The sequence below is a fragment of the Cimex lectularius genome, unplaced genomic scaffold (assembly GCF_000648675.2).
Source record: "Cimex lectularius strain Harlan isolate CLEC.00 unplaced genomic scaffold, Clec_2.1 scaffold32, whole genome shotgun sequence".
In the NCBI taxonomy this organism is placed as follows: Eukaryota; Metazoa; Arthropoda; class Insecta; order Hemiptera; family Cimicidae; genus Cimex; species Cimex lectularius.
The window spans coordinates 1,133,076-1,160,124 of record NW_019392689.1 but is presented as its reverse complement, the minus strand read 5'-3'; the positions used below and the strand labels follow the sequence as shown (position 1 = coordinate 1,160,124).

Genomic DNA, 27,049 nt, shown 5'->3' with positions numbered 1-27,049 from the left:
ATTAACCTTACAGAAAGATTAATTAAGTGAAAGAAGTTATTTGGCCAATCGGTCCACGAAAATATGGATTTAGTAAGTTAAAATATTTTTTTAACAAGACACCAAGTTCAATCCTTTTTTACTCATTTCATCATTCATCATTTCTAGATGCCAAGTTTGTTATGTTGACAGTTAGCAACCAGAAATGTTTCTGTAAATCTATTCTATATATTAATTCCAATAGTAAATACATTAGGATTTATAATTTTTACGACTCTGATTACTAACAACTGCTTTATCGAAGGTAGATAATTAAAGTCTCTCAAATAAACTCTTTTCCCGCTTCTTTTTTTTTTAAATCTTAGGTGTAATTATGGAAAAACTTAGTCTCAAGGATTACAACTTTTCTCCGTATCGATTGTTTACTTAGGTACTATGATCTCTACATAGTTTTTAATCATGATTTTTACATTTTACAGTTGGCGATCATAGTGGCATTAACTACAAACGCACGCCATCTCTGTGTCCAGCAGTACAACCGCAGGAGCGTGATCGGTGCCTCTTTCATCTTTACACAGGTGGCGCAATAATCGGGATGATAGCTCTTCCACTATTTTTTTTTCTTCTTTTCGAATTGATGTTAATAATGGGTAATTCCTATTTGAGCCGAGATAATAGAAAGTATACAGTTACGAATTAACATATCGCAACCTTCATGTATTCACATTTGACCTTTACCGTCATTGGGATTTTCTGCATACAAACTTTTTCCGTATTGGAAAATTCAATAATGCACGTTTATTTGTATTCATCTGTATAAACTACCCATTACCTAGTGAAAATAAAATCTGTGTGCCCTGGTAATGCGTAAAATCCAACTGAATATATTAAAGGTTTGGCAATTTGTAACTGAATGTAATTACTACGGAATGCTAAATAATAATTCAAACAGAATAACTCAAAGTAACAATTAACAGTTTGTTTTTCTGCACGATTTCACTATTAGTTTTGTATCAAATAGGTCATGGAGCATACTACTTTAGTCAGCTTTGTAAAATCCGCGTATATATATCATTAAATTACAACACCCTCATGATGGTTTGAATTATTTAAATTTAATTTTAAATATTAAAATCTTAAGGAAATTCAATGACAGAATGATAAGTGTTAAATATAGCTAACGAGATTAAAATTTCAGGATAATAAATATTGAAAAATTTGACCTCTTATGCTTCCAATTTTGATTAAAGTCGTCTTACTTCGCATAAAATGATATTTTTTTATAAAATGCAATTCCACGATATGCCAAATAAATCTTGGTAGTTTACCGCAATTTTGATCAGATTAAAAGATTTAATTATTGAAAAACGATAAAGATATTTTCATTTTCCGGTAGACCTCAAGAAGAAATCTCCCATTATGTCAATTAAGTTGTAAAAAATATGAATATGAGATTATAATTTCAGGAAAATCAGAATTGAAAAATTTGAACTTTTATACTTACAATTTTGGTGAAAAGCCCGTATAACCAACTTTCAGTTTTTATTAACTGCCATTTTCAGTTTGTTTTGTTATACTTTTTATACTTAGATGGTAAAATGAATAGAGAGGGAGGGAAAGATAAAGTGAAAATGGGAAGAAGAGAAACGTTGTAAGTAAAAGAGATCATGAGAGAGAACGACTGAAAACTAGAGATATAGAGAGATAGTTATATAGATGAACGGATAGAGAGAAAGCTAGAGGAGGAAAAGAGAAAGAAAAAGAGAGGGAAGGATGAGAAGGGGTGAGAGAGAGAGAGAGAGAGAGGTGGGGAAAGATAAAGTGAAAAAGAGGAATAAGAGGATCGTAAAAAGCAAAAATGAGCATAAGAGAGAAAGAAAGTAAAATGGATAGAGAGATAGATAGATGGATGGATAGATAGCGAGAGAGAAGAGTGTGAGAGGGTGAGATAAAGAGAGAGAGAGAGAGAGAGAGAGAGAGAGAGAGACAGACAGAAAGACAGACAAACAAATGAGCGTGAGTCTACGTTTTTTACATTTACTTTTATGATTATACTAAACTAGTTTGTCAGCGATCATTCGGATTGTCTCGGATCTTCTTTCCACATAATAATGGTAGAAGATCGATGGTAGAAGGGAATAATTCCGTCCATCTTTCATTCATTTGTTCATTGACTTTGCATTGACAGCATAAAACATAATCAAATCTCATCTACCTTGATTTTTAACAAGTTAAACAGAGGGTTAAATTCAAATAGATATGGGCACTATTCCTCATCACCAATTTGGCTTTCGGATTTGTCACTCATATGTGCAAGAAACATCAGACGCCTGTCATAGTCAGATTCCCGAAGTCCACGGTCAAGATGAGCGCGATACGGTATAAAATTGTAAGTCCGGTGTATATCTCTAATTTTATTTTTTGAAAAACCCAAAACCCTTCCAACATTTCGGAGAGAGGAATTCGGATTTCGGAACATGCAGTAAAATATTTGGCTCCTCGTCGAAATTTCTCTGCCGGTTTCTTTTTGCCAAAACTTTGTCATTTTTTGACCAATTTAAAATCCGATTGCACCATTGCTTTCAGCGTAAAAATCATTATACAATGATGTCAGGATGTATAGGGTCATATTTGAAGTTTTGAAGTTGAACTGAGCCTGAGGTACCACACATAATTTTTCTTCAAAAAAGTAAAAATTTGAAACTAGATTAAAAAATATTAATGCGTATTTTCTGTTTTATTTTATAGAGTAATTGGGCTCAAGAGAAATTCAGCCGGGCCTTCTAAAAAGAACACCCGGTAAATTTGATAAAAAGCAAAATTGTTTTTAACAATATTGTCCTAAACAAAATTGTCTAGCTTAAAAAACAAGATTGCCGAATTAAGACAATCATCTTGATTTTTTGTAAGCTCTGTTCAAACCAATAATTATTACTGTCATAAGAATAATTTTTTTTATTAAAATGAAGCCTTTTTATCTTTGTATATTTATTCAATTTTAAAATTCAAATTTAAACATACGTTTGAGCATTTTATAATAGCAGATAATACGTTCTAAACTGTCCACTCAAATCCACGAGGACATCTCCATCAGAAGAAACAAAACAAGGTCACCGGTTTTAATAATGTCAAAGAAGACCTATGAAAGGGTTTTTTAGAATAGTAGATTACAACGTCAAAGTATATGCCTAAATCATTGGTTTTTGACTCATCCATAAAAACCCCTTTGTAATGCCCACACACTTTTGCATTTAAAATGTATATTTTCCATTCTGGGGCCAGTAAAGAATCTTGTTAACTTCAACTTTTGCAAATTTTAATTTGGATCATTACTGGGAATAATATAAATCTTAATTTGTATATGAAAAAGTATTTTTAATCCTTACAGTGCGTAAATTAACATTACCATTTTTAACTTGTTGAAGTCGTTTGATTTCTACAGCAATAAAACGATCATCTCTCTGAGATGTGATGGCGACCTGACCCATGCCTTCGTAGTAGCGATGGAACACCCTTCGGGTAGTTGTTCCGGGAATGTTCAGCACACTCACTGGCCAAATACGCTCAATTTTGTCCGTCTTCCAACAATGCTATGATTCTACCGGAATGTGAACGACTTAAAACCATCACTCAAACAAATTTGAAACTTAAAAATGGTACAACTTAAAGAAAATCAAACCACCTGAACGCTAGAAAGAAATGTGTGGTGATTAGTGACCGTTAATCGATAATTATTCAGAAATCGTGAGATGCGGTCCATCTACGGTGATGTAGGTTTCAGAAAAACATTTTATTTATCGTGCCAACGTTTCGATCTTTATTGAGATCATCTTCAGGGCTCACGATTTCTGAATAATTAAGCTAGAAAGAAACTTTACAGAAACGCCAACAAAGAAGAGATGGACTATGCAAAGATTTATTTACTAAGTCCAATAGTAAACACAAATGGGAGATTTTATTAGTGTTTTTCTCCCTCTAATCCTTTAAAATTGACTAAATATTGTTGTAAATTAATCAATGGAGGATTGTCTAACAGATAATTCAAAATTTTAAGTGTGGCCACTTTTTTTGCCTCTCGGTGTAGTATGTCTGCTTCTCATATTGAGTCTTCAAGCCAAAAGATTAAAAACAAGGTCGCCGTTCTAATAATACCAACCTTAATTTTTCACGCAGTGTTGAAACTTGTTATTATACCTTACATTGGCTTTTTTTAATGGTACGAGATGCTCGTAGATGCATTTGAATACCTCGGCTTGTTCGGTAACTCTTGTACAACCCAAAGTTCTATTAACGTTTTAAGAATTTTTTATTAATGAAATCCTCCTTGAAATGTGAAAATATATTGGGACATTTACAATTGAATCAAAATCAGCATGCTGGAAATAAAAGAAATTTGAAAAAAATTGTTTAATCAGTACAGACTCTAAGAAACTGAACAGATTAGATTATATTTTATATATTTACAATAAAGTGTAGTGATTAGTGACCGTTAATCAATAATTATTCAGACATCGTGAGATGCGGTCGGGTGTGATGTAGGTTTCAGAAAAATATTTTCTTTATCGTGCCAACGTTTCGATCTTTATTGAGATCATCTTCAGGGCCTTGTGTTGTCTGCATTTCAGCAAAACACTAATCACCAAACATTTCTACACGAGAAGAACGAAGAACATGGGATTCTATGAAGAAATTTCAACTACATATGGACAGCTAAAAGTATTCTGAAGGACATCGCCAACAATGAGAAGAAACCTGCATCGGCTATCAACCAGAGAACCTTTTTGCTGAAATGCAGACAACACGGCCCTGAAGATGATCTCAATAAATATCGAAACGTTGGCACGATAAAGAAAATGTTTTTCTAAAACCTACATCATACCAGACCGCATCTCACGATGTCTGAATAATTATTTGCAATAAAGTTGCATAGAACACATTCCTTTAAGTTTCAGGGGAAGTGGCGAAGCACTATTAAATCCCGTTATAATAATTGATCTATTTGATCCCTACTCTAAATATAGAGGTTTTAACAATATTTTGCTAGAGGTTTTAACAAAAAAAAACCACAAAAATAGGATATAAGCAAAATGAAATCAGGTACATATTGAATTGAGTAGCTTTAGCAATTACTCAGGAGAAAATGAAATGTGCAAATATAATAACAACATAAAAATAATAAAAAATAATAAAATATAAAGTAACTTCGCGTAATAAATAATTTAAGTTTTTAAGTTTAATCAAATTAATAAATAAGTGAATGCATAAATAAATAAAAACAAATAAGATAAATACACTGATAAATTAAAAGATTAATACTCAAACAAATATGCAACGTATGTACTTTATATACACGTTCGTATACACAATTTACAAGATTGCAGTGTGCATACATGCACACACATACGCATCTTTAACAATATATTCGCCTGATTATTAGTTTTAAATATTTTTATTCTCCTGTGCTTCAAAAAGGTATTCGTAGGGTACCTCCAATTTCTTGGCATGTAGGATATTTGTGCTCAATAAGTTTATTGAAAAATTTTTCCGTGAGCAGTTTAGCTTCGTCGTACATCAATCTTATGTTTGTACTCTCAAGGCTAATTTTATTGCGGCGGCTCGAAGAGGTTACCAGCCTCAGAAATTTGTTTTGTTTGCACTGTAACTTCTTCCAATTTGATCTGGAGGTGTAATTCCAAGCGGGACAGGCGTACAGAAGGACAGGCTTTAACGCAACTTTGTAAAGGAGTAGTTTTTTATTGAAATTGAGTCCAGAGTTGTGGGGCAAAAGCGGAAAGAGGTACTTCGTAGCCACCTTCCCTTTTTTATGATTTCATTTAAATTGTCTAGAGAAATTGAGCTTGCTGTCCAAAATAACGCCTAAGTATTTAAATTTTTCATCCCATGGAATTCGCAAGGTTTTAACAGTTCCTTGGTCTCTCTAAAGATAGGGCGACGCCTGGTAAAAAGTATGGCCTCAGTTTTGGGGGAATTTATTTTGAATTTCCATAGGTTACAGAAACGGGACCCTATTTTCAGCTTCAGGTAGACTCCTCACAATTGTTTCTGGCCTTCAGGCCGAACTAAATAGGGCAGTATCGTCGGCATACGATTTGGTTTCAGTTTTGGAAACTTAACATTGAACAACACTGCAAGATGAGTTTAACCGAAAAGATGTTTATTAAAATCTTGATTCCCTTTGAGAGCAAATAGTAAATAAACCGTCAAAAACAAGATGATATACAACAATTTATTTAAAGTTATTTTATAGTTAAAAGTTGAAAAGAGCCTAGTCTTTGCGACCTAGAACACCACGACTAATATTGGTCTAATCTGCAATCTCCATTATTGTCTAGAGAACTTCGTTGGCCTTAAGGGTTTTTGCCAGATCCCAAAACTTTTTAAGGGCTCTCGTGTGTATCCTTCAGTCTATAGGCGTTTCCTCTCTTGTACCAATCTCCCCAACGGAGGACACGTTCCGCTGTTTCTTCTCCTTCCTGACGATATATGCACAGGCTTGTTTCTGCTACTCCGAGTCTGTACATATGCCTCCGGATTCTGCAGTGTCTAGTCAGCAGTACTACTATCACCCTAATCCTAACTCGTCTGAGGTTTAGTCGTTCTACCGTAAGTTTCAACGATGATCCTAGATGAACATTTTCGTAGAACTGTCTTGGAATACAGTCCCGTTGATCAAGGACTTATGTTTAGCCCATTGTCAGAGGGATCTACATTTCGACAATTTGGTATTCCACTTTCTTTCTTTGTTTTAATTTGTAATGTTTGTATTATTGTTTATATTCTTTCTTTGGTATGTCATTAACTTTCCACGATTGAGCAATGTTTCAGGGTTGTTCACTAATTCTTCTACTTCAGAGAGCAAATAGTACTGCTCGGGTGCATTCTTAGACATGAATCCAAGCTTTATAGAAGGTCTGACACCCGAGTGTTCGCTTTGAACTAAAGTATTTCCTGCTCATTAATTATTATCAAATCCTAAAATTCTGTGTTCTCTGAGACAAAACCTATCTGGGCCGGCGTTCCACAAGGAAGCATTCTTGGTCCCACCCTATGTTCATTTATATCATTTATACTGCTGACCTACCGACACATCCCAACCTTACATTCTTACCACCTGCCTTAGGGAACAAATAATAAATGAACTGACAAAAACACCATCCTTACAACCTACGCCGATGAAACTGCAATTTTATCTGCTAACTCCAACCCTAACTAAGCTACCTCCACTATCCAGGAGCATCTTAAGCTCAATGAAGAAAATTGCAAAATGTGGGCGATGAAACTGAACGAGCACAAATGCATCCAAATTATATTCATGTTAAACAAACAGCCTTGCCCATGTTTATACATTAACAGTAAAGAAATACCGACATCTTCGCACGTAAAATACTAGGGCGAGACTTAGACGATAGCAAAATGCCGTGGAATCCTCATACACGAATCAGTCGACAAGAAGTAACTGTACGATTTGGATAGCTGTGAAGGCTCATAGGACATGTGGGGTAAAAACAAACTAACTCTGTATATAACATTATATTTCGACCTGTTTGAACATACGGAGCCATCTAATGTCCAATGAATCCAAGCATTCCAATCCAAAATCTTCAAACGAATTCTCTAAATTCCTTAGTATGTCTCGAAGCACTCTATCCACAATGATCTTCACATGCCTTCGTCAAAGAATTGATCCGTCCCGCTTCATAAGTTTAACTACAATCTTTCAACTCATCCTAACCGCTCAAGTGCTCTTCACTACTTCCCATCCCAAAAATCCTCCACGTCGCCTCAAACGACGATGACCGTTTTGTTATTTACGTTTGGAGTTACTATGTCCAGAGTGAAAATATTCCAATAAGGCGTCAAACTTATAAAACCATTTTTTTGTTTTCAAAACATACTATGTTTGATTTTACATGGGTTGAGTTAATTTCTCTTTCAACTCCACGTCTTGAGCAAGTCATCGAAGCACTATAGAAAACTTGATTCGGTTACTTTTTGTCTTAAGAAACTAAGTTCTACATTTCCTATGCTTCTTATCAGAATGCAATACGACTCAGTTTATTTGTTGCGTGGTTTTAACTAGTTTTTCGACTGATTTGATGAACGCCATAGCTTGAGCAATTACAGGAAACGAGAAACCCAACAACGATTTCATTCATTATACACGTCGTGTGTGGTAACACCGCAAGATAATTCCACTTACAAAATTATTTCAATATTGCTCGTTATGTCAAGTTTCATCGCAATTTGGTCTGATATTTCATAACTTGATCGAACTTTGCCGAGCACCAGCAGTTTTAGCTTTTGTCAAAGTGAGATTCTCTTCCTTGGATTATATTCTATCCAGTTGTGTTGTTTAATGACATGTTTGACACACACTTTATTTAAAAGATTACGCAGAATATCCCCCGCGTATTGCAAATTCATTAGTCATAGAGAAGTGAATCAACGACTGCCCAATAACCATCCATTTGATTTTTACCGATGGTTCGATAATAAGTGGTAAAGACGGATGTGCCATTTATGATCCTACTAAGCAATTCTGTAGTCAAATTATGCGTCTCTTAATATCTACATTGTCCGCAGAAATGTACGCTCTTTTAAAAGCCTTGGATTATATTGCCACAATAGAAGGAACTTAGTTTTGTATATGACAGATAGCAAAAGTTCAGTTTCTCAAATCCATAATTTTTTTCCTAAGGCTAAATGTGACTACCTGTGACAGAAATCGTTGGCAAAACATGTGACCTAGATCTAGAAAACAAGAAAGTAACATTTGGTTGGTGCCGCGGTCACTGTGAAGTGGTGCATAACGAAGTTGTTGATACGTTGGCAAAGTAAGCTACATCGAGTGGGAAAGTCCAGAATGTCAAAATACCCAAATCTGATTGAAGGAGGGAACTAACTAAAAAACTGTCATTGGAATGGAAAAAGTGGTACAATAGTGGTAATGCAGGTTATTTTTTTAAGGCTGTCATTCATGAACCCCGTCCCATTTCATGGATTTTTGCAATGAGGGGAAACAAGGCGTTTTTTTCTTCGATTATTAGAATTAGGTCAAATCACTGCATATGTGGGGCTTATCTGAACAGAATTCCTACAAGATCCCCTCCAAATTGTGAAACATGCGATGAACTCGGGACAATGCAACATATTTTGTTTGATTGTCCGGAGTGTAAAGAAGCGAGAAATGCTATGTTTGAACGAATCTTTAGTTACAAAAAGGAAGAGAAGCCCTTCAATTTTAATAGCCTTTTTTATTTATTTTTTATTTTTTTATTTTTTTTTTACGAGGGTTCGCAACAGCAGAGGTCATATCCTCAAGGTGCAGGTGTTTTTGAAAAAAAAACTCATTTGTAAGTATGTCTAAGAGAAGGTTCGAAGTATTCGTGTGTTGCATCTATTAGTACATTTCAGTTGTTTTCTAAAGTCCAGTACATTAGGCAAAACGAATATAAGTATGTCTAAAGGAACCTTTACCTCACAGAGATGAGCGCTGTGTAAACGCCTAAACCGTTGCGGCCACCGAAGCCTGAGAGAACTTACAATAGTTACATTAAACTTCAAATTTTTCAAAAAAATCATCATCAAAAACAAATCTTCTACCACGGCGATCTAAACATTTTAGACATTTACAATAACTGTAGCAATTAAAGCTGTTCAACTTTTTCCCGGTTATACGCCTGTTCGCCATACCTGTTAGCAGGGGTGATATGATAAAAGCGGAGGAATTGTTGGCTCATTGAAATTTACTATCTTTGGTCTGTTCGGTCTCGCTCTAAGTATAGACCAAAACTCATCAACAGTCTACTGGGAAAAAGAAAAACACTTCTGACATCAATAGATAAAAAGGAAATTAGCCTTATTGCCTTATAGGTTCTGAAAATGAAATAGAGTTATAACATTGTTCGACTTTTTAAATAAAAATAAACTGAAGACTTAATTTTTATTTAGAAGTCGTGAGATGCGGTCTGGTGTGATGTACGTTTCAGAAAAACATTTTCTTTATCGTGCCAACGTTTCGATCTTTATTGAGATCATCTTCAGGGCCTGGGATTTACAAACATTGTTTACATATTACAATTACATTTTGGATGTGGAAAAGTGAATTTATACAATGCAAAATATATTTTATATATTCAATCAATTGCACAATAAAGAAAATGTTTTTCTGAAACCTACATCACACCAGACCGCATCTCACGATTTCTAAATAAATATCGATTAACGGTCACTAATCACCACACATTTCTACACGTGAAGACTTAATTACCAATTAATTAATTAATGCAATATCTGTGTAATTATTAAATTATTAATTATGTACATTGTTACTTATGTAGTAGTATTCATATATTTATATTAGTAATTTTTATTAATTATTTATTTACCAATTGATTATTTGTTTATTACTGTTGTAAATACTGATTTATTTATTTATTGATTATTTATATTGAACTTTGTTTGTTAATATTTGTACATTTATGTATATTATTTGTTAATTATTTATCTAGCAATTAATTAATTAAGAGGTGAGGCGCCTGGTCGTTCCGGGGGTGCTGGGTTGGCTCCACATGCAAAGGGCAAATGACCCCCGGGAAGTGGGGAGGATGTGGACTTTTCCAGGGGTATGTATTGCCATGTACGGTTTTTATACACATCCTCCTAATGCTACCGAAATTAGGTGTATTGGGAAGTGCCCTTTGGAAGTGGCCGAGGACGGTTGGCGCGGATCGTTGGGGTGGTGCGAGTTGTCACCAACAAAATGACATTGACTGAACTCTATATGCTAAAGTAAAAAAAATTAAACGTTTGAAACAACATTCGTTTTATTAGCAGAAATTTGGCATTAAGATGCGTTTATACCTTAAACTAACAAAATTAATCACCACTTGGTCAAGTGTTATAAGCTTAACATTTGATTCAGTTTTCCAGAAGATGGCCTGAACCGAAACATATCCAGACTTGAAACATTTTTTCATGCAATATTGCATAACCCAGTTGGAATTCGTACGAATACACCTACACCCACTGTTAAAACAAGGTCACCTGTTTTTAAAATTGCAAAAATTCCCCGTGCCGTATAATAAAGAATTATTTGGTAATAAACACGGAACTCCGGTCGATGCGGATGGGTCGGCCAAGGTACGTTTAAAGAGATCCATATATTAAAGATAATTTTCCCAGATGGAATTCCTGTCTACGGAGGAGCGACATCATTATTCGGACCTTGAATCCTTTCCTTCTGAATTAAAAACTTCGTTCTTCCAAGCGACTTTCTTCCTTGACAGGCTCAGTGCCGTATCGTTTTATTTATTAATAGGCTGATTTGATTTTTGGTACTGATGAATTTTTTGTTCATCCAACCTCGTACCGTTTTCCGTTTTAATCTTTATTATTATAATCGCGGTAAAACGTTAAAACGGTTGTACTCCTGGAAATGTTAGAAATAGGCTCCTTGATTAAGACGTTAAGAAACTTCATATATTGAGATCGGTGTAAGAAAGAAAACAGGCCATAAAACTGGATAAGGCATTGTTAATGAACACGAGAAAAAATGGATTATCCAATATCTTAGGTAATATAGAAGGTACACTTTGATTAACTCATTGCAATTCCGAAGCCCATGAAACCATGACATTCTCTCGCTGTCCTCAATTTTACAATCGTCTAATGAAGTATTGACTTCACAAAACCAATAACCTTTATTATTTAAAAAATGATCGCCTATAACACTTACACATAGTCTTTCATATTCATTGAAAGGAAACAATACTTTTGATTTGATATTTTTTTCTGTGATATTTTAATATTTCATACTAAAGAACACTGATTTTTCTTCTAATTTTCTTGTTTTTATCGTTTGACAAGGACATATAGTTGTAAGATCTTAAATAAATAAATTTGACCTCAATATCATCAGCGTAAATGAAACTTAAATTTGAATATGTGATTTAAATTGCAAATGGTAAAAGGAAAAACTATGAAGAACAGAAAATCAGTCTAGACAATCAAAATGAACAAATGAATTTTTGCTTTCTGAGAATGGTGATCTGTCGTCAGTTTGTTTTAGCTTAACTTTTCTTTAAAGAATTATTTATCATAGGAATTTATCTCACTTCATGTTATTTACCTATCTAACAACTCAGACTGCACCTTTTAACAGAATTCGTAAATAGTACCTCAAGTCAACAGTATCCAAGTATATAAAGATATTTGGTGGTTCTCAGGTTACCAGTATGTACCTGCACAAGTTTGGCGTTCTAAATAGACTAAGAATAAGTTATTAACCTATTTATTAAATGAAAAGTCTAATTCATAATTTATGAATAGTACCAGTAACAGACTAAATAAACAACAGTAGACTGATTTAATCATCAATTAAACTTGGACTTGAATATTGGTAAAATCAAACTTTCCATCCATCTAAATTGAAATCTAAAAAATCTAAATTGAAGTAAAAAGGAGTTATAAAAAGTTAGGAGTAGCAGCAGAAATTTATGTGAACAAACAAAAATAGAATTTGTTTTCGGTTGTTTTGCGATTTGTTGAACCTTCATCTTCGGTTTGACCTTCTTGATTAACCTGGTCCGCTCAATTTCGCTATACATTGTACTAGCCTTTAGTATTTGAGGTCTACTTCTGCAAAGGAAAATGTAAATATCTTAGAATATGCCTGGTCAGTTTTTTATACTGCCACTTGTAATAAATAATTATAAATACAATAGTTCGACAATAGTACATCAAATGATATTTCAAAAAATCTACAATAAGTCTCACATTCATGGAGATTTTACGCGGTGGGCGAACGATTCTACCCAAAATTTCTGAATATTTTACATTCAAACCTAGGAAAAATAATGTAGTTTAAACGTATTTCTCCGTGCAGCTAAATCTTTTAATGGTTTTTAAGTTGCCTCAGAGGTTCTTTAAGAGAACTCAAGGGTTGATTAAAAAACCTCGTCTTTATAGCCCACATAATCCAGTTAGTAATCAAGGGCACAAAATGAATAAAAACATTTATATATACTAAGTAAATTATCTCGATAATTGAATTTATATCAGCTTTGGACTTATATCAGCTCAAATCTGCAATGCATGTATGTACATATAAACACAAGTTCGGAGTTGAGCCTATCACTTCTTCCAGTCCACCGGCAATTCCAGCTTTGTAATTTACAACCAATTACCGACAGGCGTCGAGAATCATTCGGTCTCATCCGTCCAGCCGCCGAGGTTGGACTCCGAGGGCTACCAGCTAGGTCATACAGCTAATATACAGCTATAATAAATTCTTTAATGCAAGCCCATTCACAGTCTCACTCATTGTTAAATACAATCACAAACCATGCACCCAGTATGGTGGTGGAGTACTCGATATTCCTCCTTCACCCATTACACCTACACATAAACCTAATTGAGGGTCGATGGGGTACTCAATATTCAGCCATGAGCTCTCTTACTCTACACATTTTCGCCAATAAATAGATTCAGTTTCAATACATGCTAGGTAAATAAAACTATCAGTTCTATATACAATAAAAGAACCATGTTGCCTCCAAAAATCGAAACAGAGGCCCAGATACTCGCGGCCGGGCTCAAACTCGATTTTCATATCAGTTGGCATTCCTGCGCGTTCTCTTTAGCCAAGGAATTGCTCCCTTCAATTAGGTTGGGCACATCGAGCAACCTTTCTCTGCCGGAAAAGAAGTAAGTGTCCGTGTGTCAACCTCGCATGGCTTATTCTTAATCGGTAATCCCTCTTCTTTGAATCAGGTCCTCCTAAGGCCACCTATATCGATACGTGAGAGTTTTTCTACCGACGCTGCAACCTCCTTTTAATCATTTTTACCATCAGATTGGTTTACTCCGGAGGTTAGGACGTCCCAGCCTTAACCGCTTCGTCGTCCATTTCGTTATCCTCCAGACCTATTTGTCCCGATACCCCCGAATCACCCAAGCGCGTGCCAAACATACATTCTCGCTATGTAAACCTAACAGCGCGGTGGGAGCAACCTTGAAGTGGAACCACCCTCAGTATAAATGATATTAGCCTTCAATATTATAATTTTGTATTTAAAAAAAAGTCAAGTTTATGGTCAATTAGAAAGAAAAGAAAACGTTCCGCTAGAGTTTACAATTTAATACTTACAGTTAGTTGAAGATTAAAATTCCAATGTTGAATGGGCGAGTTATAGATCTCGTTCCACTTTCAACTTAATTTCATTAAATTCATTTCGTTTATAACAATAAGTTTCAATATTGTAACAAGATGTAATAATTTCAAAATCTTGATTAGGGGGATATGCAGGGAGTATCAACGTCTATAGTCCACCCATTTAATTCAGAAACGATTAACTTTAGCAAAGAGGTCCTATACGAACCTCAAGTTAATTTTGGCTAGGAATCGCGCGGTGGTAACAGATTTAACATAATTTTCTCAGTTTGCTGGGAAATGACACTAACTTTGTTTTTTTAAATGAGAATCTCATATTTTTATTGTACTATTCGATTCTAGAGCTTATTTTAAGCGACTTTTACTGAAAGGAAAATTTTGATAAAATCGACCATTTCTGAGTTATGTCCGATTTTTTCTTTTGCAAACAAAATATATGTTCTCACTTGTTTTGACCGAGTTATGGTATTATCTTCCATTTTGTTTTAGCTTCCTTATCTAATTGTAAATATGTATTAAAAAATATAAATGTTTCGACGTTCTGTTATGTCTAGTTAAATTTCGAATGTCAAAGACCTCTCTTATTGTAATTTTTGTTATTGTTATCTTCTCAAAGTTAATCCTCTTGAAATCATTTGGATTCTATGGCACAATAATGTATATCTGAATATTCATTTCATATTCTCCTTTACAACAAAAATGTATACAAGCGCGGAAAAGAGAGATATGCTTGTTGCTTTTGATGATCCTGGGCAGAGTTCTTTTTCTTCAAATATTAATATAGGCTAAGCCTAAAAACAATCCATGATCCGTATCCTACGATTCCAATCCTAAATTAACTCGTTTTCGAAATAAACGGGGAGGACCATCTTGTAACAAAAGGGTCCCCTCACGCGTCTTCTCTCCATTTTTTGCTTACGTTAATCATTTCCGAATTAAATGGGTGGCCTATAGAAGTTGATACACCCTGTATATTCCTGAAAAGCTTGAAGAAGGAATTAAAAGTTTTCCTTTTTTCAAATCGACCTCAACCCTGACATTTTAAACAAAATTATAAAATTTTAGGTTTGTAACAAATTTCAAAATCAAACGTAAGCCATTTTCAAGAGTTAAGAGGCCGAATTTACTGCAGTCTAAGTAAAAGTAGCGATTGTTGTTATGTGTTTTCAGTTTAAGTTCATTCTGTAAAAAATAAATTAAGTTTTAACTAGTTTATAATAAAAGTATCACTTTAGGATGTGCCAAAGATTATTAACTGAATTAATTTACTTTTATTTTCTTTAAATCTAGCGTTCATTATATCATTTAGTTTTATTGTATACTTGACCTATTACTTTTATCTTTTTGTGCTGAACGTTTATTATCCAACAGAACGATAGAATAGTTTAAAAAAAATTTTTAAGTGAAAGTTTAAGTTTGTTTTTTGTTTTGAATATATGAGAAGTACACAAATAAATTTTGATATACCCTTAACTCTTATCAAAAATTCAACTCTCTTTATATTTAAATGACTACAACAAGAAAACTGAGTGAAGAATCATTATTGTTAAAAACTACACCGTTGATACAAGTTTATAATATTTTTTTACATTATAAAATAATCTGGGAAAAATTAGAATTATGAATCATATACATAACGTCACCTTATAAGTAAATAAGTTATATTTCGTAGACATGTATATGTACTAATTTTCTCCTATCATACTGTTTCAGATTAAAATATTCAAATATAGTTATTCAGATATCGTGAGATGCGGTCGGGTGTGATGTAGGTTTCAGAAAAAGATTTTCTTTATCGTGCCAACGTTTCGATCTTTTATTGAGATCATCTTCAGGGCTGATCTCAATAAAAGATCGAAACGTTGGCACGATAAAGAAAATGTTTTTCTGAAACCTACATCACACCCGACCGCATCTCACGATATCTGAATAACTATCGATTAACGGTCACTACACATATTCAAATATATCTGACTTTTCACACACTAACACTAAAGTTTCAAATAAATTCCCCAATTACTGGAGTTGGAATATTTAAAAAATTTTACAGTTCCTTTGAAGGAGACACCACATTATAAGCACTATTAAAAATATTTGTTACAAAATTGTTCGCAAGTTATTTAATGCTAAAATGTTTACTCACACAAATAGCAAAATATCTAAAAAAAAAATGTGGTTTTTCTCTGAACTACAAAATTGGCCAATCTTATTAACTGGAATAACCAACGAAAGTTCTATAATTATGTAAATTTGAACGATCTTGACTCATGACTTTCACAGAAACGGAACATCCAATTAATGTCGCGTTGGAAAATTAAAAGACGAAGGTCAAAAAAAACTTTAACCTGTGTTGCGAAAAAATGTAAAATCTTCGGAGATCTTGCTGTGAAAAAGTGGAATTAGAATATATTTAGAAATAGACAAATATATCGTTACAATTCAACTCACCAAATCTTAATTTCTTATAATGATTTTTGGCAGTACAATGTGTATAATTATTTTAAGGACAAATTTAACTGTTTGTTTAAAAATCAATAATTATTATAGGTAATTTTTTTGATGGAGTTGTTTTCAGTTAGTATGTAATTGTATACTTTTTATTCGATATACATTTTTTACGCTATTCAAAAATTTATTCTATTATGAATCTTTAATTCTGCATACAACTCCAGCCCTCTACACAAGGGAAATTCTTTCAGAGGACTGGCCCGAAAGGCATGGAAAACACTTAACAATAAATATAAACGATATAACAGAAATTAATTATTTCTATCCTTTTTAAAAAGATAGTTCCTACTCACAGTAAGTTTTTTGCAACGATTTCGAGCCTTTTAGCTCATCATCAGGTTGAAGGACTCTACAACCACGTCTCTCGACATGAATTGCCAAAGTGAACCCGCCGTTCTTCAACCTGATGATGAGCTAAAAGGCTCGAAATCCGGATCGTTGCAAAACAACTTACTGTGAGTAGGAACTATCTTTTTAAAAAGGATTGAACACCACACTCACTCCATCATTTATCATTTCTATTAATTCTTTCTAAATGTCATTTGTCTTGAAATCCAGCGGTCCTGCATTCGAACCCGGGACTATTACCTTACAGTGATGATCGCCGTGTCAACGCCTAAACAGTGGCGGCCACCGACGCCCCTTTTTTGTGTTTTTTTCGTATTACACTATCATCAAATCATTAGGTTTAAATGTTTTTTTGTGTCTATGGAAAGAATTGTTATTACAGAATTTTTGTCATGTTTTTAACTTGCACAGGCCCATCACTGAAGATGGAGAAATACCCAAATACGTCTGACAGACCAACATATTGAGAAAAGGCAGAACAGGATGATCATATTTTGTATGAACATATACATGCCCAACTTTGAATGTCAAATTTTATGGCTTAATTAAATATCATTAAACGGCAGGAAATTATCCTTGATCAACAAGAAATTGAATTATTTACCGCATACTAAAAATAATTCAAAGAAGAAGAATCACAAGGTCACTGTTTAGGTCTTTCAGATTTTATCACATTATATATATATATATATACATTATGTAGTATACAATTATGCTCTCTTGATAAATTATCATACACTATATACTTATTGAACATACATTAGAAATACTTAATAGTGACCGCTCTCATAAAATGTTTTTCGCAGTCAAACGCGGAAAATGGAAGCAATTCCTATTGGAATATTAACTTTTGGCAAGGATTCATTCAGGCTTTCACTCTCGTTCATTAACAATCTCGATCGGAACGCGACGAGGACGTCAAATTTTGTTTCGTCCTGGAAACAAGGATCCTTGAGAGTTTTTATTGTTATTGGACACTGGTCCTTGAAGTGTATTGGATCATACGATGATCTCACGTCTCCTCAGTACTACGGTCTTCCTAAATTTTCATTGGGAAACATTGTGGCAATAACCTTTCAAACAAGAACTAGGTCAATTGTCGTGGAATGGATTTCATAAAACATTATATCCAGAATTATTTGTTCCCATGTTAATGAATATGGCGTAATTTTACTATTGCGCCTGTTTTGCCATAAATGTACCATGTTATGCTCAATGATAATTAAAAAATCTGTTGAAAAGCGAAAATTAAAACAGTTTATTTTTATGAGCATGGCGTTTACTTAATAATTTCGTATTGACATCGTCTCAAATAGGCAATTAAATAATTCGCGTCGTGCTTTCAATTAAAGTTTTCAGCAACTAACAAAAACAAACAAACTTGTTATGTTCTGGTCTCGTTGTGCAACCAAACTCGTTCTTATGACCAATTCAATAAATGAAGGGATTAGAAGTCTTACTTTTCGAAAACGAGGAGATGCCTTCTTGTTTGGACACTCGATATGGTTGTATACTTGGGCTTTCGGACTGTAAAACAACTCGATAAGTAGATGCAGTCAATCACACAAACCACGTTTAACGATACTGAACGTGTGTTTTAAGAACTAAGTAGTTTGTCCTACGCTTCGTGGTACATGTCAAGTCTGTAGTTGTAATTACAGTAGAGGGGGATCTGGGAGAAGGAAGCAACATCAGCACTCTTGACTATCGGGAAGGTTGAACACCGAAAAGATGCGTCTTTTTATTAATTTTATTATTACAATGTTAACCTAGGGTTATTATTTTTTGGCACGGAAAATCGTTTTATTTCTAAGTAAATACATTAGTTTAAGGATTGCTGATTGGACAGGAAAAATACGACGGAAGATGTCGGTTTTCATCAGGGCGTGTCAGCCGGTGATTGTGGAAGCTGCGAGCACCCCCTTCCTAGTTTGCGAAGAAGGTCCTTGAAATGAACAGGAAAGGAGAAGTAGTATATAAGTGAAAGGTTCCCCCATAACCTGGTCTCAGTTGCTCTGTTTCGAATCAAGCCGATATGATTAGGACTGTAAGTACTTTCGTTGATTATGAATTTTTTAAAGTATTTTGTTAAGAGATGACCTTGTGTTGAATAGTTATTGCAGGTTATTTACACTGTTTATCTTTTTAGGTTTTTATATTAGCTCTAGCAGCCTACGTAGCGGCACAATACCGCGACGATCCCAGGAATGCCGCCATTCTCACAGAATCGAGATACCTCAACGGCGATGGAAAATTCGGCGCAGCTTACACTCAGGAAGACGGAGTAGAATTCAAAGAAGAATCCGACCCCGATGGCACCAGGAGGGGAACTTACAGCTACGTCGATCCGTCCGGCCAAAGGAGGACGGTCTCTTACACCGCGGGAAAGAACGGATTCCAAGCTTCAGGAGACCATCTCCCTGTCGGGCCCAACCCTCAGCCCCCGACCCCGGGATACACTCCTCTCCCCCAGTACAACCCTCCTCCACAACAACAGTACAGGACTCAACCCCAGCAATATCCTGCACCTGTCCAAGAATACAGAGCCCAGCCCCAGTACCAACCGCAACCACAATACCAGCCAAGACCCCAACCCCAACCCCAGTACCAGCCAAGACCCCAGCCCCAACCACAGTACCAGCCTAGACCTCAACCTCAGCCACAGTATCAACCTCAACCGCAATACCAGCCCCAAGTCCCCAGGTACACCACCACCCCCGCCCCTCACAGGTTTTTTCCTCCAGGAAAACTCAGCCTGAACAGATCACCCGATGGCTTCAGCTACACCTTCAACAAAGCTTAAACTGTATTAAATGTTAATATTTATATGCAAAACTTTTAGTCATAAAATATAATTGTTAAGTTTGTACTTAATACTAGTTCATTTTATAAACAATCCTCATTCCTTTGCTACAAATGCTACAAAAACGTGATTTGATAAGGTAAACAACGTAAGTTCTTTCGAAATATATATGTATGCCTTTGATTAAATCAGCATCATAATACAACTATTTATTTTATATATATATATATATATATATATATATATATATATATATATATATATGAAAAAACGCATAATTAAGTACCTGAAATAAATAAACCAATAAAACAGAGACACTAAGGAGTGAGACAGAACAGGATCTGGTAAAACAGGTCCTTTTTAATGGTGACGTTAGGAATTAGTTTTATGCTTCGTCCTTGGTAAGAACAAGAGTGAGAAAGGGTCCTTGGGAGCCGTTAGGAAGCCGCGCCCAACTTCACACTTTTCTGGGCCGGCCGCGCTTCGTCCTTGCACCCGATCCTGACCTTAAGGAAGGTGACTCCTGGTGTCTTCCACCTTCCGAACACCGCCACGCCGCTCTCTCCCTGTCTCGAGACCGAACATTTTTCTTTAACCGGTACTCTTTTATTCTTGTTAATTATTTTATTTATTATTTTAATAAGATTTTTTATTTTTTTATAAACGTACCTTCCTAACGGTTAGAGAAATAGTGGAAAATAAGTCAATGGCGAAAAGACAGATTACTCAATCAAATATTCAAGTCAAGATGGATAATTATTGTAGATGTAGTCTCAATTCTTTTAGAATTTTTCCTTTCTTCTTTTACTTCTTTCCTTATGAAATATTCCAAATTTATCAAGAACGAGAAAGGTTTACAAACCTCATGATCATTATTAAGGTCTTCAAGGACAAAAGTCATCTGTCATCTTAGTGTTTTGGAATATGTTTAATATTTTTATTTTAATAGTGATACAAATTCCAATTTTGAGAAAAATCAACGAACTATAAACTATAACGGGAAAAGGAATGTTAATTATGCAAACCAGGAATTTAGAACAACAGCAAAAAAAGGAAAGATGTTTCGAAAGAAAACACACTGACCGAGACTTTAATGTAACAGCATGCAAAGATTGTTCGGAGAGGGGAAAAGTGTGCAAGGCAGGACGTTATCCACGCCAAGGTTGCGCAAATGACCAAAAGGATAGCCAACAAGAAAGGGAGAGGATGTTGGATCACGATCTTCAAGCGTGTAACGGGCCGCCGACTCGCGGTCACTCGCACACACGAACATCTACGTATTTATGAGTTCGCTTTTCATTCGGTTACTTTTTTTCTATTTCAAAAAAATGTCCTGTCACGTCTTGTTAACTCAACCAATCGATTTACTGCCGTGGCAGTAATAGTGAAATTGTCGTTTTAAGTTCCTCGTAGAACGTGGCGTGAAGCCGAAAGTGTAACATTTAGTTTCGAGTAAAATAAATCCGCGACTGTAGACGGACCCAGCAAGGTGATCAAGTGGCAATCAGTTCAGCATAAAATAAAGAAAGACCACATCATCAAATCATTACCGCCAAAATGGAACACAATTTCCTTTTGTCTGTCTCCTAGTTTGTAATATATATCTATGTGTACAGAACCAAATTACATCAATATTGAATTTTGTACAATCCAAGGGAAAATTAAAGTTGGAATGCAAAGATGTGACGCCGTCGGAAAAGAAGACCGAATTCGAATACCGTGAGTTCGATTCCCACCCACAACATATCTTTTCATCTCCATTTTTAATTGTTAAATAATACTCCACTTACCCTAAAAACTATGATTAAAGAAAATTAAATTTACCACTACGTTATTTTATCACTTCTTTTCACGTACATATTTACAAATAAGAAACCAAAATTGACATATAAAAAAATAAAAATATGGCTTTATACTGTAGTCAATAAGAAATAGTAAAAGTAATAAAATTGTAATGATTTAAACTCCCAAAATTGTGACTCTTCGATCAAAGAGGTAATCTGAAGGAAGGTCGGGGCTTAATGAAGAGAAACATATGAATTCCACTAATCCATTTTTTGTGAACATACTGATGTGAGATTTTATGAATATTCAAGGTGCCACAGGATATCAACTTACTAGTGTGCCTTATTAACAGGTTTTTGTAATTAAAAAAAAATCGTCCTCACCCGACTGAGGATTGGCCATACGCGGTTGACACACGGGCACCTGCTCTTGGGCCAAAGCCCGCGCTGGTGCCTCTTATGCGGAAAAAGGTTGCTCGATGTGTCTCACATACTAGAGGCGTGTCATGCCTTGGCTCCATACAGAGAGCGTGTAGGCCACCGGATTTAAGAATGGTTCTCAGACACGGTAGCGAGTTTCAGGGTCCCCTGTTCCGCCTTTTGAGTAATCGGGAATTTTTTATTGTATATAGTCTTCAAAATATGTGTTTTCTGTTTCTGTGTTTTGTATGAATGAGTGTAATTATTAGAATGAATGGGGAGGGGCTGATGGTGGAATAACAACCCCAACGCCCCTCGAGCTGTGTACATGACTTGGTTCGATGGCGGAATATTTATAAAAGTACCCTATCGACCCCAATTAGATTAGTTTGTTATTGTGCAGGTTGATGGAGGAATATTGAGTACTCCTTCCATCAAATAGATAGGTGTGAATGTATTTATTTGTGTGAATGCATGTTGAATGTGTGTTGCAATATTTCGCACGCGCTTGGGGCTAAAATGACAAAGCTGTGCCCCTGTCCAAAAAAAAGCATACAATGATTTAGGTAATTAATATAAATTTGGATACCTTATAGAAATAAACGTCTAAAAATGGATTAACTTTATTTACTTATGCTTTACGAAATTTTTGACTTCATTTGTGTTAGAGTTAGTTAATATTTCTTTTATAAATTCATCCTTCGTTGGTCGTAAATATTATGAGGATCTAGTTAAGAGCAAGCCTCTGCCACACGACGTGTTTTTTCTCCAAGTTTATTACGGTCTTATAATTTTCATTAATTTTATTGTTTAATTAAAACAGCCCTAGAGATTCCAGTGGACATAAATAGTATAAAACAAATACAATTTGCAAACCAAAATTTCTTTTTGACATAGTATTTTGGCACCCTGTGTATATTATGTAGTGTATTCTTTATACGTACATACAATTGTAAAGAGATCTTATATAGAAAAAATGTTTAATATTTTGTCTTAGAAAATTTACTGAGTGAACAAGAAGGCACTTCTTGAAATCGATGTTTCTTATATACTGCTTGTACTTTACATAGTTATATGGATATGCATTTATGTATGTTCGTACTAATAGAGGCCCAGACGTCTTCCTTCGCATTTTTTTATTTGTTAATTTGCAAACTTACCAATTAATTGTACAGACTGTTGAAACGAATTTTGATCCCTGGCTTACGTGTGGCTGGTTAGACAGATGAATATTGCCTGTGATTATAGTTTTATTATTAATTTTTTTTTCCAGTTCGTATACATCTTATGTTTTATCCTGTTGCAAGGTAACGACAAAGTGTAACATTTATCAGATTTTTCTTATGCAATTTGTTTAAAATTAATCACTTTCCTGATGATTTTATTGATTGTTAACCTTTTGTATAATATAATGTTATTTTTGTAGTGCGTGATGTACCAAATTTGTGAATAATATTTTGTGGAGTGTATTAAGGACCGATGGTGAATAAAAGACCCTAATTGTATTTTTAATTTGGTAAGTTGCATAATCATGATTTTGTGAGCAATAAATAAATAATACCTCAAGTTCGTAAACACTTACCAGGCTGACGGGCGATGTCCATGCCTTAATGTATTTTGTGCTATTTTTATTACTTTTTGCTTTAAAAAAAAAAAAATATATATATATATATAAACACCTTTATCTCCGTATCTATCTTCATAAACATTTTATATCTTTCAATTTGTGTACGTAATAAAACATATAATTAAAAAATTGATTTATTCTCGATATTTTGCTTCAGAATTGGTTTACGTAATATGATCGGACTGAGAAAAAATCTGCATTACCTGTTGTTGCTTGATATATTTTAATAAAATTATGGCATTTATAATGAAATGATAAGTTTACGCATTTGTCCATTTTTTGTTGATGTTTGAGGTTTAATTATACCGAATTTCCCTTTGTTTCCTGAGTTTGTATGGATTATTCCTTGATTGTTGAACAGTGCTGAATAATTTTTCCCCAAATATCAGCAGTCGTATTATTCTTTAAAATAAAATGCAAGGTCAGGATTTTTGAAGGATCGCTCAAATCACTCGGTAGGCGAAAAAAAATCGACATCGCAGATTATAAATCTTTAATTGATTATATATAAAAATTATAATTAATGTAAAAAATCCCCCTTATTTGCTTATTTTATTGAACCTTTTCGTGAAGGGTAACATTTACTAATAACCGTTATTAATAATAACTAATAATGATGCAGCGTATTTGATTTTCAAAACTTTCTTTTTCCTGCAGATCCTATTTCACGAAACCGTGGGACAACAATTAAAAATATATTTACATGTTTTGGTGATTAGTTTATTGGTATGTTTGTATTTGAGAAAAATTCCCTTTCTAAAAATTCACCCATTCATTGGAATGAGTTTTGATTTTTGAATTTAATTCAAATATTTTATATGGTTAATAATTATTATTGAAACTTGAAACGGGAAGAGTATCTGCAACAAATAAATAAATTGAATATAATTTTTGATTTTTAATGGTATAAATATAATTTTATATATTTAATGATATATAAGAATACTGAATTGATATAATTGTTTTAATATTAGAGCATAACTAACACATGTATACGTGAAGATTTTTTACACATAAAATATTTTAATGTTTTAATGCCAGCAGAAATAATCAATATATACTAAAAACCTTGATTTTTTTAGGAATTGGAAAGGAAATGGAAATAACGAAGTAAACAATATTTTTAAAAAAAATCTATTTGAATTTAAATAGATGTTTGTATTAACATAAGTACACAGTTTTGTATCATTGTATCATCATCATAATCACGTATAAAACAAAGGAAAAGTCAATGGACGAAAAAAATAATTTATTTGACCCCGGAGAGGGTTTACCGAAGGCTGTCGATCTGCCTTTAATTCTTCGAAATTGTAAACTAAATACCTAACCTAAATTAACGAGATCAGTACCTAGCGTCGAAGGAATATTGGCCGTTTCCGTTGGGCAAGCTGTTTGGGTGAGCCTGTTGGTACGCTTGGGGCTGATATTGGGACTGGGGAGGTGCATAGGCGGGTTGTTGGTAAGCTTGAGGTTGGGGACGGTACGCAGGGCCGGCTTGTGGTACGTATGCGGGCTGCGGTGTGCCCTGGGGAGCGTACGCGGCCTGTGGTGGCGCGGCTTGGGGTTGCGGGGCAGGTCCGACGGGAAGATGATCTCCAGAGGCCTGGAAGCCGTCTTTGCCAGCGGTGTACGTGACTGTCCTCCTCTGTCCGGAGGGGTCGACGTAGCTGTAAGATCCCCTCCTGGTTCCATCGGGGGAAGCTTCTTCCTTGAACTGGACTCCGTCGTCTTGGGTGTAGGACGCTCCGAATTTTCCGTCACCGTTCAAATACCTCTGTTCGGTAAGGATGGCGGCGTTCTTTGGGTCGGTGACGTACTGTTCGGGTTGCTGGCTGCGGTACTGGGGTGGCGTGGGGCGGAAGAAGGATTGTTGTTGAGCCTGGTAGTAATCCTGGGGTTGGTACTCTTGCGGTTGTTGGAACTGTTGCGGTTGTTGATACTGTTGCTGATGCAATTGTTGTTGGGGTTCGCCTGAGTAGTCTTCAACCTCGGTGTGCTTGTAAGGATCTTCGTATTTGGCAGGGTTGTAAGAGCCATCATCGTTATCGCTGCTACTCAACGGCACTCGGGCCAAACAGAGGCCCAAAAGTCCACAAAAGACGTATACCTAATTGAAAATAAAATAATCATCATACATATCGAATAATTTTAAAATGTCAAGCAAGAAAACGCTTTGAAAAACTGGGAAAATTTTTGCTTTTTTAAAAAGAAAAAACACTTGAACGACAAAATTGTGCTTAACGCAAGATCTACAAGTCGATTTTTGTTTTTCACTTTTTGAACGCCAATTCCCGCTGTGTACCAAGTCAAAAGTGTTTCGATCGATACATCAAAAATAATCATTAACAATCATTTATTGGATCATTTTGTCAAGGGTTTATTTGAAATATTCTGAGGAACTTGACTCATTTTCTTTAGTTACATATACAATGCAACACCACACATAATATAAATAGCACACAGGCATAGATAATTTAACACTGTTGTAATTTTTTAGTTCAATTATGATTTGTGAAGAGCGCACAGAAGTTAAATTTTTCCCATAAGAAGAATGCAATATGTTATCCTTCAACCTTACTGTAAAGTACTCCTTTCTAAAAGAAACAATGTTGAAGCGGATTGCTAAACGTTAAAATACACAATGCAAAATCACAAAATACTGTAGATCCATTTTTAAGGCAAAATTTTTGTTCGATTAAAACTTCGTTCTTGGAGCGTTCAAATCACCAGAAAAGCTGTGATATTCTATTGCTAATTTATCGTTGGTTGCAGAACTGAGCTAAAGACGCCTTAGACTAGGCGAACCGGAAAAAAGTTACTCAGTTTGGTTCAAGGGCGAATACAAGAAATCAAAACCGGTGCCCGTTATCCACTTTTACGTCCGATTCGAATCACGTTTTGCCCATAAAATCAAACTAGCTATATTACACGATTAAATCAATCTCCCAGGTCAATCCGTCCATAAACGCGTCACTACACCCCAGCTTTTTAATCATACTTACGGATTTCATGTTCGCTGGAGCTCTCACTTGAAGTGCAACTCGGAAATGGGTTGAAAAGACGGCCCCGTGGATATTTATAGCCCGCCGAGGAGGGATTATGGTCTTGCACACAAATGGTAGTAGGGGTACAGAACCAATGCCAACCGGGCGGGTTTGCTATTGTTCCCTCTGCCACGCCTGCCCCTCAGCCGGTACTTTTTCGAAAATTTTCGATTTATTTCCGGTTCCATTTTTTGCCTCCAGGAAATCGATTTATTATCAAAGCAAATATTTAATTCATAAACTGATTAGCACGCAATTTTCATAACGAAACTTGTCTGCCTTTCCTCGCGATTTCGGTCTGTAAGACGCGTTCCGGCTTCTCACATCTTCAGTTGGGGGGGG

General features: G+C 35.0%; 2 protein-coding genes across 2 annotated transcripts; one reads left to right on the top strand and one right to left on the bottom strand.

The window, feature by feature from the left end:
- The first annotated feature begins 18,971 nt into the window (after positions 1 to 18,971).
- Positions 18,972 to 19,903, top strand: LOC106664983 (pupal cuticle protein Edg-78E). Its single transcript, XM_014391095.2, has 2 exons — positions 18,972 to 19,076; positions 19,179 to 19,903. Exons 1-2 carry the CDS (start codon positions 19,065 to 19,067, stop codon positions 19,830 to 19,832), a joined length of 666 nt encoding a protein of 221 aa, XP_014246581.1. The 5' UTR covers positions 18,972 to 19,064; the 3' UTR covers positions 19,833 to 19,903.
- A 4,878-nt stretch (positions 19,904 to 24,781) lies between these two features.
- LOC106665132 (cuticle protein 2-like) lies at positions 24,782 to 26,766 on the bottom strand. The gene is made up of 2 exons (XM_014391348.2): positions 26,666 to 26,766; positions 24,782 to 25,770 (listed from the first exon to the last, which is right to left on the bottom strand). The coding sequence occupies exons 1-2, from the start codon at positions 26,672 to 26,674 to the stop codon at positions 25,006 to 25,008; spliced, it is 774 nt and encodes a 257-aa protein (XP_014246834.1). The 5' UTR covers positions 26,675 to 26,766; the 3' UTR covers positions 24,782 to 25,005.
- Positions 26,767 to 27,049: the final 283 nt, after the last annotated feature.